Source organism: Drosophila kikkawai, chromosome 3R (genome assembly GCF_030179895.1).
Source record: "Drosophila kikkawai strain 14028-0561.14 chromosome 3R, DkikHiC1v2, whole genome shotgun sequence".
Taxonomy (NCBI): Eukaryota; Metazoa; Arthropoda; class Insecta; order Diptera; family Drosophilidae; genus Drosophila; species Drosophila kikkawai.
The window spans coordinates 23,290,350-23,304,661 of record NC_091731.1 but is presented as its reverse complement, the minus strand read 5'-3'; the positions used below and the strand labels follow the sequence as shown (position 1 = coordinate 23,304,661).

The window sequence follows — 14,312 nt, the reverse complement described above, 5'->3', positions numbered from 1 at the left end:
AGCGGAAATGATAATGCAGCTGACGTGCAGCGGGCAGGAACAATTGCATATACACACACACTGACAGTCCACATTATGCCCTTGAAGCCACCATTGGAGGTGGGCGTCGTTCTGACTAAAAAGTTCTGCCAATGTGTCGGGTTTTCCGAATTTTAGATTTGTATTCTATTGTATCTTGGAAATTTTTAATTAATGTATTTAAAAATTAAGATTCCAGAAAAATATCAATTGTTTAAAGCTATATTGTCCCTGGATATCCATGAATGAATTTTCTGTTTTCAATCTGATATCATAAATATATAAGATATTGTTCTTCTGGAAGCACTTTAAAGGTTTATAGCAAAATAAAGTAATTGATATAATTATTTATTATTTATACATATTAAATAATAATACCTTAGTCCCTTTTCCTAGCTTATCTGCGATATTTTCTCAGCTCTTTTGACCAATTCAATCACAGTTGCTGCTGTGGCACAGGCAGTGGCTCTTTGGCCGTTGCAGTGGCTGTTTCTGTCTGTGTCACTTTATGCGAAACAATAAATTTCATCTCGGAATTGATGGACTTTTGCTGGCTTCGATAGCGCCGATGTCTGAATGGCAAAGCTCCCAGCTGGGTACTCTGGGATGGGAACTGAGACCTGGGAGCTCGGGGCGGTAAAAGCTGGGCGGCGGAGCGGAGCTTGAATAGCACCAACCAGTTCGGCGGCTCAAAAGCTCGGCGCATGAGGTAAGCGGAGCGATCGCGACGCGGACCGCTCACAGAATTGAGCGTGAAGACTTTGCGAACGGTTGACAGCGGACCCAGACACTGCGAAAGAGACAGCCAGCGAGCGAGTGAAAGAGAGAGCAACAAGTTTGCCAGTGGAAATTTTAGTAACGAAATGCAGTGAATACCAGTCAAGTGAATGCACAGCACAGCAAACAGGCTGAAGAGAGCTCGGAACCGAAATATAGACTCGAAGCAATTTAAAGCTCATTATGAACACAAAGGCAGGCGCAGTGAAACAAACGAAAAACACTAAATCCAGCATCAGCAGCCAAAGCAACTCTGAGTGAATCTGAATCTAGTTTAACATTTTGAAAAGTCAAAACCAAAACAGCAACAAGTGAAAGAGCCAGACAGAGACGGCCAGAGCGGGAGGTGCGCAGCGGGCCGCCAGCGAGAACGAGATAGCGGAGACTTTCGCAGCTACAACATTGATTTTTGCATGCGCACGCCAACCCGATCCAGATACAGTACCACCAACTATCCGCCACCATCCAGGGTATCTAACTGGGCCTGAGAAGCGAGTATCTGCCAAATACCACTTACCATTGTCTTTAATAAGGCTTCGAAATGGAGTATGAGAAAATGCTGTACATGCCCAGTGGCAGTGAGGTAAGTGAAACGTAGTACTTGTAGAGCCGAGCCACTTTATCGGCAACTCTGCACAGAAAAACAGGGGGCTAGGGCTGGCTGTAGCGCAACTATATAGCTGATAGAGCCGATGGCCGATAACCCATCGATGACCCCGGCTTATCAGTCGCAGAATGTATCTGTATCTGTGTATCTGTCGAACCGAGCATTGTGCGCAGTTTGGTGGCAGAAAGCAGCGGCTCTTAATTAGCAGCGCATCTCGCGTAGGCGGCAGATGTATCTCGCGAATGCGAATGCGACTGCCGCTGCGAATGCGTGTCACTGGGTGAGAGCTGGCTACACAGCACAAAAATGTTATTTATTTTAAATGTTAGCAAATATTTCAAAATATTTCCAGATTTATTTATTAGATTTAATAGTTTAAAGAGTCATAATCAGCTTCGAAACTAGGCGATTGTGATAAGAAACTTAATCTAGGCACAATTTCATTGAAATAACAAATACCAAGAATTTCTATATTGGGTCAAAGTTAAGAAATCAGCTTGTACTTTCATGATTTCAAATGGGTTTATTCACAAGGCAACCTTTAGTGAATCAAAAGTTCAAGCGTTATCAATTTATATGATAATCAGCAAATATATCTTTATATTCAAGAAATATGATTACCATATCGACCTTGAGCTTAAATGTTGCTCAAGATGAAGAAAAATCAACATTTGTATTTCTTTTCTCTCTGTGCACAGCTAGCATCCAGCAGCAGTAACACTTGCCAGTTACATTTTCGCATTTGTCTTATGGCATTTCGCTTTAATTACAATAACAGCAATGGCAGTGGCTGTGGCTGTGGCAACGACAGTGGCAGCAACTTTCAAAAGATGCTTTCATTTTGCAAGAAGTGATTCTAAATGATTGTCAACTATGGCATGACAACAAACAGTAGCACAAATACAAACAGTGTATAGTAAGAGCTGCCGGCCATGTCGGCCCGGCATTTCACTCGGAAAGTGCATTCCAATCCAGCAGATACTTTTTGCTGGACCTACTTAGGCTCCATATGTCTTTGACGTTTGTCGCTGCCAGCAGCATTGCAATAAAAGAAAATACAGAAAATACGGCAAGGAAAAACTTGTATTTACCATTTTTGATTGATTTGATGGAAATGTGTCTCCGCTGCGATTTTGCTGCTTCTGCTTTAGCTTCTCGCGCTTTTCCCAACCATCAGCTTGCAGTTCGCAGCTCGCAACGAACAGCAAACAGCGAAGAGCGTTTAGAAATGCACCACAGCCTCACTCATGTCTCATTATATTTATGGACATAATAAAATAAATACTACTGCCAGCAATTATAAATGCAAGCCGCTTTCGCAGCTCAGCCACGCTAAGCCAGCCGTCGTACTTGCAGTTGAGGAAAACTCGACATGACATAAATACTTCAGCTTGTCAGGTTTTCCTCGGAGCCTCTCTCTGCCTTCCGTCTGTGGGATCTATCCAGAGTGGCACTCAGCCACAGAGTTGGCTCTGCCAAGGGCTGGTTATCAATCAAACCGATTATACAATAATAATCACCTTTTGGGTGTGGCTCCACCTTCTTGGCTCAAATGCGGTTTAGGCTCCTGTCTTGCGGCTTCAGCATGGAATCTCGCCTGGCTTTTATGCAAATTGAAATGAGTTGGCTTCGCAACGTCTTTTGTTCGGAATAATTGTCAGTGCGTGCAGTGCATAATGAGCGCAAAAGGGATTGGATCGGCTCGGATTGGCTTGTATTGGATGGGAATGGATGGCTTTGGATTTGCAGGGTTCGGTGCCTATACTAAAGCGCATTCCTGGGCGGCCATTCTTGGACTCTCCTTGACTCTCCTTCCCGGTCCCAGGTGGGTGTGAGTCTGGTGTGTCCATCAGGCTCTCGGACAGGTTAATGTGGGGGAGAATCAAAGGCTCTCGGGCATGGAGGAGAATCTTTGCCTCGATTAAGTCTTCAATCAGTTGGTGTGTTAATTAATTTTCCCATGGCTTCCCACGGCAGCCACAACTCCATCAATGAGCCGGAACATTGGTACATTCTGGAGCGTTACAGTTGCAGTTACCACAGATATTTTGCATATTAAGCAGGCTTGCAAGTAGCTAGCATAATTGAAATGTGGCACCCTTTTAGCCAGTTGAAGAGTCGAGTGTCGAGACCCCAGACCCGAGATATTTATTAACCTTGCCGGGAGCCATTTATCTAGCATGAAATGTCGACAATTAAATGCAATGCAAATAGCTAAGAACGGCAAGAACTGCACTCGCAATTGCCCCGTCACGAAGTGGCTGAAACCAACGCCAAACTGCCAAGCGCACAGATACGCCATGCAAAAACAAAGGCACCAAGATACAGATACTCAGATACGGAATAATGAGTGAAACAGAAGGCAGGCGGCTGGCAGAGGCGAGCCATGTAAAAATAAGCAGAAATAAGTCTTGTCTCTTTGACAGCTTAACCCACGCATCCAAGCGCCCGTAGATTGTACGTGGATACCGGCGGGGGATTTGCCAGAGTATCTCTATCTTTGTAGCTGTCTGGGACTGTAGCTGTACACGGAGAGGAAAAAATTACAGCATTTAAATTACAATTTTTGGCTTAAAAACAATACTTATTTCAGTCAAGTATCCTTCATTTAAATATGCTAAAATTTTCCAATTATAATTATTGCTTCTCATTTTAAGTTTTTGTTATCTAAATTTTAGGATTTTTTTTAATTATGAGTATATATTTGCCTCTGTTGGGTGTATACCTTCTTCGAAAACCCTTAGTTTCTCCCTGTGTATCTGCGCTGGTAAGTGTATGCTTTTGCTGTTGACAGCGCACTTCAACATGGCCATAACCCCTTGGTGCCCCTCCGGCACCAACCCATTTGTAGTATCCAATCCCTAGCGCGCGAATAAAGCGAACATTCATTAAACAAACAATTTGCGCTTGCGCATCGGCCAGAAGGGGGTTGAGTGACTGGAGGGGCTAAGACCAGCAGAGGGGAGGCGCTCGTATTTGGTCGCTCCGCGTGGCTTTAGCCAGCGCCATTGCCATAATGCGATTAGAACAGATTACCTGACAATTGTCGCCAGTCGCAGCCAGCTGAACGAACACCTGAGGTTAGGACCGAGTGCGGCATTAGCATAGTTTGTTTATTTAGTTCAAAGATACATATAAATTAATTTAAATATCACCTGGCCATAACTCAACATCATGTCATGCGCTCAAGGCCTCCAAGGCTGCAGTTGCAACTGTAAGCGAACTACCCTTCACTCCAACCTTTTGTCCGACTTGGAGTCAGATTTCGATTCTGATTCTGATTCTGATTCCGAGCCAGAGTCCGAGTGCCCGATGCCGACTCCGATTCTGCACCAAGGTTTCCTTTGTCTATGGGCCTGGGCGCGCCCCTGTAAGATCTTGTTAAGTGTATCTATATAGATCGGTCGTGAGCGCGCCTTAGGCGTTGGCCATTTCATTCGTTCCATTTATTATCTGCGGTACGAGACAATGAGCTGAGTGCTATCTGATCGCAGCTTTTAATAATGCTTTTGTCGTTCTTAAAACGTAAACTTGATTTTATTATTAGGCGAAGCCACAAGCTCAGGCACAGATACCAGCACACAGGCGACAGCGACGTGTGTTTGTAAATAAATATGCCACATTCTTGACAGTGGCTTCGACTTGTTCTAATGAATTTTGTTTGAGTTGGCCAGCCACAAAAATCATAAAACTTGTTTTTCACTTCAACTTTTTGTGGCCTCGGCCAAAGCCAGATATTTTCAATTTATTACTTTGTGCTCTCAGGCTCTCTCCTCTCGCCTGTCAGCATGGCACATTGCTCAAATATTATTGTTGCTAATTTGGGTAAGGGTTTTTCAATTTGCTGGCGCAAAAGGGAAATCAAATCTGCCACTGCTTTTGACAGTCCGGCAAAATGTTTGCCTTAACTTTGTCTTCATCTCCATCTCCATTTCCATCTGAGATTTCGACATCTAGCGTTGCTCTGGTTTTATTTTGTTTTGTCTTTTGTTTGGATTCGGATATTCGGCTTTGTCTTTTGTTATTGCTGGAAAATGGATTTTTATCGGCCTGCTGAAATTTTAATAAATTCGGCATATTCGATTTATTTTCTCATCGTCGCCGTCGTCGTTGTCTATCCGTTCTGTCCGTTTGAAATGAGTCAGCTTTGAAGTTTATGGCATTTTTGCTATAATTTAATTGGAATTCAATTCAATATTTCTTTGGTGCCGGTGCGTGTCAGTCGAAATGTAGTCAACATATGAAATCCATTCCATCTAAGCGATGCGAATGAATATGATTATTGGTTAGTCAGCAGCATGGTTAAGGCCAGCGATCGTTTTCCACGATAAGAGCTTCCATCGAATCGAGTGAGTACTCAGACTCTTGGCCAATGTATCCTGTTAGCTGGCAGGTGGAAAGCCCAGAACACACACACTGTATTTCCCTTTCAGCCGTCCAATCACACGGTCACACCCACACTCCGAGCCGTATCAGTTGTGCGCCTTTTGTAAATTACTATAAAAATAGAACCGGCGGCTATTATGGCCCTGCGGTTTTTCTAAAAATACCAGCAACACCTGACAGCCACTTGGCTGGAGAGAGAGCCATGCCAAATCCTAATTGCTGCCGGGCTCATTGTTTCACTGACATCAAGCGTTTGGTGATCGATAACAAACACAAAACAAGCAATTTGTGACGTGGATTGGGTGGGTGCTAGTGCTACACATGTCGACATATCAATATACGCTATATATACACTGCGGCGTTATTCGATACTGAAGCCCAGTCCCAATCCCGAAACAATAGCGTTTATTGACAGCCGCCCGATGTTGGACATGCTAATGAAATATTATCGGCCGAAAGCGTTTGGCCAAAAGCGCCGCAAAAAAAGTGCCTTTTGTCTGCATCTCTCCCTCCACGGCGCTGGAAACTCCGATTCTGTCAGAATTGTGCGACCAAGCTGAGCCGGGCTCTCGTTCTATCGCTTTTTGTAGAACGAGATTTAATTAAAATTTACGAGTACGCCACATGATTCAGATCTTTGTTCGTCCGTCTCGGAACAGCAGGAAATCCATAGACTGGAATAACCCGAGTGATCTAATTCGCACAGCTGCGAGGATGTGGGCCCGGCATTGTCTGTGTCTGGGGGTAGAATAAATCAAAGTTTCCGTAAGAAATTCAAATTTTTTTCCGCATTTATTGCCCCGAAATAGGAATATATATTGACATTATTTTGAACTACCTATTTCGGGGAGGCTTTTCATTCAGTAAGACCTTTTTGGGGACGATTTATGGGGGCAGACCTGAGGGTCGGTTAATGGTCATAAAATTTTATATGGAAATAGTTTATATTTTAAAAGAATTTTTCGGGAAACAGTGTAATAACTAGGAATAACTAGTTGACATCTTTGCCGCCGGGACCCGCCCTTAATGGTCCATAAATGGCCCATAGCCGGTCGATTTATTATGCAGTTTTTGCTCAGCAATCACATTTTTTTTATGGCCAGTCGACTGAGTCATTGGCTGCAGCTGCTGATTCATCCTCGTCCTCGGTTTTCCTTGGGGCCTCAAACAGATTTCGACTCCAGTTCGAGCTTGGATTTGGGTGAAGTACACGGCGATGTGCGAGGCTTAGATATCGCTCTAATAATATGCATATTACGCAAGGTAATCACCGAGTACTGCTGCTGTTGTTGCTACAGCGAAATCGAAATGTTTGCGCTTGCAATTAGCGGGCAGGCGAGAAAAGCGAACTGAAATCACTCATACGCCCCGTTGTCGGACAATTAAAACACAGAAATTGTAATAACATCGTGACTAGTTAGAATTATGGCGTCGTCGCCCAGCCAATAATAACACCCCACTCTCCCTTGGGTTGTCGCTGAAAGTGCTTGTCGGAAAATCCAGTATGAGCTGTTTTATTAATAATAAGCGCACAGCGCATAGCCGTATGCAATATTCAGGAGCCCCCAGCCACCCCCTCGTGTCCCAGGTGACAAAGGTAGCTCCCTGAGAGCCGACTGCTGCATTGAGTGGCTTAATGAAAAACCAGTTTCTCATAGGTACAAATTGGTAGCGCATTCGGGCCGTATTAGCATTGCCTCCTTTTATGACGCTGTGCAAATAAATAAGAAAAAAGTTATAAAGTTTCGAAAAACGTATCTCAGATTACCCTTTCGAAGTCGGTTTTTCTATTTACTATCTTCATAAGAATTACATTTTATGCAATTTTAAAACTAAGCTTGACTAGGTAGGAATATAATATACATACTATTTAGTCCATCCCGAAAATGATGGTTCAGGACTACCAAAAAGCTGGTTTCTAAATGATAAGCAAACAATTTGTAAAACAACCAAGTATATAAGATATTTATTTAATCAGACTTCATGATTATTTTTTTTTGTATTTAGAATTTAAATAATTATTTTCTTAATAAAGTAAAGTATATAGAAGTACATGATCGGAAAAACGTGACAAACTTGATTCCAAAACTAGAATAGCCCTTGCCAGTGTATACCTTATAAAATTCAACAAAGAGGGAGAGGATAGTGACGGCGAAGAGAGTGGGAGGCTGGTGAAGTACAGAAATGTATGTGAGAGCGACGGAGAACGCTTTGATTTCGATCTAGTCATTGTTTGGCTGCTCGTAAAAAAGCACACCCCCCGATGGTCTACGGGGCTCTGGGTTTTTTCTCGCTTTGCAGGCACAGAAGGTGTTCTGTGGCGTCACAGCCCAACTCGCAGCTTGATAAATGAGAAAATCAATGCCACTTGGAGCTTAGTACGTCTCTTGCTCTTGTCTTGTCGGCTTCGAATCCCGCCAGCCGTGGGACCACCGCCTTGGAAATCTAAGGTTAGGAACCCAGTCAGAGAGCCCATCAGAACCGAGTCAGAATCAGACCAGGCATCCGAAACCGAAACCAAAACCGAGTCCGAAAAATTTCCATACCTTGCTGGTCAGGTAGGTGCTGCGAGTACAAATTAGAAAGGCGGCCACACATGCGCAAATTCCAACTGGAGAAATAAAACTAATTAACTTTCATGGGCGTGATAATTAAGACAGGTGGCCGCGATTTGGCATCTAAGATCTCGTCTGATAATTAGTGTTGGCTCCAGCAAGATGGCGCCTCCAGTGTTTAGATTTTCAATTAGCAGCCGCTACTGGCCAGTCCCTCTTTTCTTTAGCAAAAAAAAAACTCCAGTTCTTGTAGTTACACAGAGAGAAGTTACCCATTGTCTAATCGTAAGATATTAGTATTTTTATTTAAGGGACAACTATTAAGTATTTGCTAGAAACAATGATCAAATATCATCTTAAATTAATTTGATAAGCTTTCCTATACAACCCTTTTATAGGAATAAAATTATAATTTTTACCAGTGTACTGATCTTGGCTACCACTTTCTTTCTTTCTCTCCAGATGCCGCACAGTCCGCAGCTGAAGCCACACCAGTTCCAGGCCCAGACGCCTCCGGACCAGTACTCAGCCTTTGCGGATAACTTTGACCTGTCGCTTCTGCCGCAGGAATCTGCCCCCGCCCCCATTCCCACCACTGTCTTCCAGTACAACGCTCCCCAGATCAAGGTCGAGTGCGCCTGGGAGAGCCAGAATCAGCAGCAGCAGCAACAACAGCCTTATCCCAGATCCACCCACCGGTTGATTCCGCCGCCCGCCTATCCGCATAGTGCGTATCCCTCACCGCAGTCGAGTCCGCTGCAGTCGGAGTTCGCCGCCTACGGATTCGGCAGATTAGGCGGCAGCTACGACAGCCTGAGCAGCCCCTCGCCCTCCCTGGAGGCGGCCAGCATCAAGCAGGAGCTACACATCTTGCCACCTTCGCCACCCGAGTCCAATTGCGAGACTCCCTCGCCGCGTTCCGCCTGCGGGGAGAGCATCAAGGCCGAGCCCTTCGACGCGGACATCGAGAGCCTGATTGACCTGAACTCGCTGCTGCAGCAGCAGAGCCTCCAGAGCGGGCAGCCGAATCTCCCGGACACCAAGCCCGACCATCAGCTGCTGCGCGAGTGCCTGGAGGACACCAGCTTCCAGAAGCGGCACAACCTGAAGCCGCTGGCTCTGGAATCTTTCATTGGCGGCTTGGCCGAGGTGCGCGGGGACTTTGAGCCAGTCATTTCGCTGGCGCTGGAGCATGCCAAGCGGGAGGCGGACGCCATCTGCGCGGAGCTGCAGATATCGCAGGGTGAGCAAAGGGTTAAGGGTTAAATTCCAGCAGAGTTGTCTATAATCCAGTGTGCTTCCACGTAGATCCGAATGGCTGGTCGCCCGCCCAAGTACACGCATGGCTTCGGTCCACCTTGGCCCAGTTTCGACTGCCGCCGGTGGCCGACTTGGAGCTGCAGTTCTGCGAAGACGGCGCCGCATTGACATTACTCAGCGAGGAGGAATTCGTGCGCCGATTGCCTGAGGTGAGTCCAAGAGTCAGTCACACTCGCCACCGAAAGGTGTCATAGAAATCTCTAGAGACTGCCATGTTTAGTTGGCTTGCAGAAGTCTTGAAATTCCATTGGTAGATATTTTATAGCTTGGGTCTTACGTACAGTTTTGTGGGCTGAGGTTTCTATACTGCTTACTGGATAAGTTAGCAAATATTAATTTTATGATATAAATAGCTACATGAAATATTATGGTTTTTACCGAAATTCTGACTCATTCCCAAAACAAGAAATTCAGACCATTCAATGACGCCTAGATTTTTTAGCAAAGAGCTTATGACTAGGTCTTTAAATTTCCTTAAAGGAAAATCAACAAAACAGATTCGTTCGGAATTAGGTTGATTTTTAGGGGATACTTATAATTAATTCCATTATGTGCGTCAAAACAAACGTATGACTTAACTGGGCGAGTGCCAAAATAGTTGGGCATATTACAAAATCCATCAGATCACAAGGCAACGGGCCAATAGCCAATGGGGCATGAAGCATAAAACAATAACACAATGCAAATGGTCAAAGCTACAGCAAAGAGCCAGCGAGCGACCATTCCATATGGAGAGACCCCCCAATTCCATTGAATTGAATTTCGCGTACGGGGCGAAATGGAATGGAAATGGAAGCACAAGAAAAAGAAACAGAAAAAGACAACAAAGAGCAAAACAAAACGAATCAAAACGAATCGAAATGAAATGAAAACTAAAACGAAACAAGTTTCGTAACTGGCGTTGACGTCATGGCAGCGACCACGGCTGCGAGCTTACAAGCCCATTCGGAATCGAAAAATCAGAAAGCAAAACGCAAAACGCAAAACTTAAGACTCGAGCGCCAGTCTCAAGACTCAAATCCACAGCCTCAAACCCCCAAACCTGTTGCCAGCAATTAGGCAGAGCTGGCGGCATTTAAAACTACTCCACATCCCAGCTCGGCAGCTCGGCAGCTCGCCAGCTAGCCACCGAGCATGTGCTCTCCCATTTGCCAAAAATATATCAATGATTACATTCGCTTAGGCTCGTTCGCTGCCGTTGTGGCCGCTGCTGAGGAGAGTGCAGCAGAAAGAAAACAAAAGACTTAGGCAACGAACGTGCGCGAGGGAGCGAATGACAAAAGCCAACGAAATCGGAGATCAGAGAGCAGTCGAAAAAGAAACAAAATTAGTAACCGTGGTCATGGCTGTAAAGGTGAAAGAATGTGTGAAGGTTGTTTGGTGAAACTGCAGCACTTGGATGGATGATTACGAGCCATCGCCGCAGCGCAGCTCAGATGACTGCCAGCCGGGGGAGAGGGAGAAGGGGAGTCGGCGGACTGGCAGCACTCGAACTGAGCCAACGACCAGCAACGACATTGCAAGGTGAAAGTAAGTCGTCGTCGTCTGCGCCGTAGCTAGCTCTTGTCTCGTGTTGCTGTGGTGCAGCTTCAACCGTGGAGCATGAAGACTGGGGATAATTTATGCACTTGGATAGCCATAGCCAAAGAATTTTCAATTGATATACCGTCTAGATTGAGATCTGGCCAGGATTAAGGCTCTGTGCCCATTCGCAATGTCTCACTTTCGGCTTTCCTTTCCTTTTTACAGAGCGGCAGCACACTGCACGCCCAGCTCGAGATATGGAAGATGGCCTACGCTGACCAGCCCGGACACCAGCAGCAGTCCGATCTTTGGCCAGCCAGCTATGCGATGCCCAATTTGGATCTGGACTATAACGAGGACAGCGAAGGTGAGTCTTAGAAGAGCGAAAATAATTTGCATAACGAAAAAACAAGAACATTTTTACCTTGCGTTATTTTTAAACTGTTGGGACTTGCATTTTTTCAATGATTTTCTTACTCATTACCTAAAAAATAAAATTACCTAAATCTAATAGGAAATTCCAACTAACTTTAAGACAAAATTGTTATAAAATTTTATGTTAATAGCTTATCCTAACCATTGATAAATAACTTGAAACAATTAGAGTTACAAAGAGGTAATTTTTTCTTTCCTTCCATCAGATGAAGAGGACATGGATGCGGAGGCAGTAGTGACACCTCTGAGCAGCAGCTTCACCTCCACGCCCACGGCCACACCCACTTCTGGCGCGGCACCGACAGCTAAGCGCTCGAACGGCGGACGCACCGGTGGAGGCGGTGGCTCGCACATCCACTTGTGGCAGTTCCTTAAAGAACTGCTGGCCTCGCCGCAGGTGAACGGCACGGCCATAAGATGGATTGACCGCAGCAAGGGCATCTTCAAGATCGAGGACTCGGTGAGGGTGGCCAAGCTGTGGGGCCGACGTAAGAACCGGCCGGCGATGAACTACGACAAGTTGTCCCGCTCCATCCGGCAGTACTACAAGAAGGGCATCATGAAGAAGACGGAAAGGTCGCAGCGCCTGGTGTACCAGTTCTGCCACCCCTACAGCCAGTAGGTGTCGCAAAGACCCTTATTTAAGGCTAGTTGTAAGTGGAGGACCCCACACCAGACACCTGACACCTGACCCACCTGACCCCGATCCGCTGACTATGCCCGGCTAGCCTTGTGGGCCTAGCGGGTTCTAGTTGCCGCTCCTCTTGTACATACTCCCGACTCCCACACGCAATCTTGTTAGGCACGAAGGTAAGTTCGTGCAGCGATTAAGTTTGGCTCTAGTGTAAGGCTCAAACCCGCGCCCACTGGCGAAGGTAAGTTCGCCTGGGCAGGGTTTTAAGTGACCCCCATTTCACCGCGACCGATCGTAGATCCGACCCTGATCCCGCCCTGCAGCTGGTCAAGCGGCTGCTCAGAGCATGTTTGACTTACCGGCGACATCTTTATTCAACTGCTGCCTGTCCCTGCGCAGGATGGCTCTCCGGGACGACCGTGTCCTGGCCATCTTTCGGTGGCTGAAGCGGAGGAGCAAGCTCTGGATCTGTTGGCCCGCCATTAGTAGTCCGAGGCGAAATTGGCAATGAAGGGCGCAGCATCCAGAGAACTCCGCCGCTCAGGGAGCATCCTGCGCTGGCAGCATGAAGGTGTTGAGGTAATTTTAGGAACCATATATCTATGATATATCAAAAGTAAGTTCTATGAACAACTTAATAAGCGAACAATTGTTAATAGTAGTGTTAAGGACCCTCGATTAGCCCTAGGTTTCCTTGAAAGTTTTTTCTCTTCCGCAAAGGCGCAACCAAGTTAAAAACCTTTCGACCTCGTCCGATTTGCGTTTTGTCAATCGATGTCAATTATTTATTCTGTACCGGGTGGTGGTTCGATTTAGACATAGTTTGTTTCATTTTGTTTTATTATTCGATTATTCGCAATTAGCATAATTCGCGCATAATGTTCTCTCTAGCTTCGAGTATGTGACGGGTAGGGAGTTTAAGTTAATTTTAATATTTATTCGCTGGCCCGAGTCAGCCGAGCGCTGAATTATGGAAAGTCAATTATTGTGCTTCTATTTGCATTAACTAATTGAATTATGCAACGGCCAATTGGCTGCTTGGCTTATTTGTTAACCAAATAGAACAGATACCGTTTATGAAAATATATTTATACGCATATTCCCACATATAATTAGGACATTGCCTGCCTGGCAGCTAGATTTATGCACTTTACACTTTTTACGATACACCAATTATTTATTTATTTATTCAACTAACATATTGTCATGCTACACTATCCGATAATAATAAAAATCACGGCAAAAAACAAGGCAAATACTGAAATATTTACTTTAAATCTGTTGATCTGGGTATCTGTGTGCGGATTTCCAGTTTTCAGTTTGCGTTGCCATCGGACTGGAGCTGAAACTGAAACCGAATTCGAACCCGAAACCGACTGAAAATCGCAGTAATCGGAGGAGTTGCTCTTGTGCAGCGAGCAAAACATTTTAGATTGCCCTGTCAGTCAGTCGGTGAGCTGGGTTTGGGGTTAAAATCTGCACTACCGCTGGGCTGGGGGCTTGGGGTGGTGAAAACTGCACTCGTGTGTGACCGTTGCGATTTTCAATCAGCAAAAACAATTCCGGCCGTGCATCAATTGAGAAAGTCCTTCCTACATAGACATTGAATCATTCAGGCCGGATTATCGGGGCTGTATAATAAGTCAATGCTGCTGCTGCTGCTGCCTTGGCCGAGATTAATTTAATGCGCCCGAATGAGTTTATCGTCTTTGTTGTCCCATTGCCATCATGGGCCAACTCCTGCTCCGGTGCTGCTTCATTTAAATACTAAATCGCATTAAATGCCATCAAGTGGAAAATTCCCAAAAGCAATAAATTCATTCCTTCCAGCCGCCAGTCCTGCTCTCACTTTTTGAGTGAAATCCCCGCGCTCCCGACAATATTTGCATTATCCCGGAGACGAGCGACGGGTGACGCAGACCCACTACCGTGAGCTGTTTATCCCCAGCCAGCAGCCTTGGCTTTCTCTCGTTGTCTTCTTGGGCCTGAGCCCGGGCTTGGGTTTCGGTCTGGAGCAGGCTGGATGCCCTCGTCATATTTCCTGGCCCTCGTTTTG

The 14,312-nt window shown here is 45.5% G+C and overlaps 1 protein-coding gene across 3 annotated transcripts; it reads left to right on the top strand.

The window, feature by feature from the left end:
• The first annotated feature begins 778 nt into the window (after nt 1–778).
• Nucleotides 779–13,512, top strand: Ets98B (DNA-binding protein Ets98B). 3 transcript variants are annotated; one of them, XM_017179686.2, is made up of 5 exons: nt 779–1,378; nt 8,806–9,586; nt 9,652–9,812; nt 11,413–11,554; nt 11,829–13,512. In XM_017179686.2, exons 1-5 carry the CDS (start codon nt 1,337–1,339, stop codon nt 12,242–12,244), a joined length of 1,542 nt encoding a protein of 513 aa, XP_017035175.1. In that variant the 5' UTR covers nt 779–1,336; the 3' UTR covers nt 12,245–13,512. The 3 variants fall into 3 exon arrangements, with proteins under 3 accessions (XP_017035175.1, XP_017035177.1, XP_017035176.1); XM_017179688.2 differs by lacking the exon at nt 779–1,378 and adding an exon at nt 8,141–8,238; XM_017179687.2 differs by lacking the exon at nt 779–1,378 and adding an exon at nt 8,267–8,346.
• The last annotated feature ends 800 nt before the right edge of the window (nt 13,513–14,312 follow it).

Excerpts from the sequence above, each read along its gene's own strand:
- Ets98B (XM_017179686.2), top strand. The coding sequence starts at position 1,337 with ATGGAGTATGAGAAAATGCTGTACATGCCCAGTGGCAGTGAG. Across the intron at positions 9,587-9,651 it reads GGAGCTGCAGATATCGCAGG|ATCCGAATGGCTGGTCGCCC; the intron begins GTGAGCAAAGGG and ends GCTTCCACGTAG. Across the intron at positions 11,555-11,828 it reads CTATAACGAGGACAGCGAAG|ATGAAGAGGACATGGATGCG; the intron begins GTGAGTCTTAGA and ends TCCTTCCATCAG.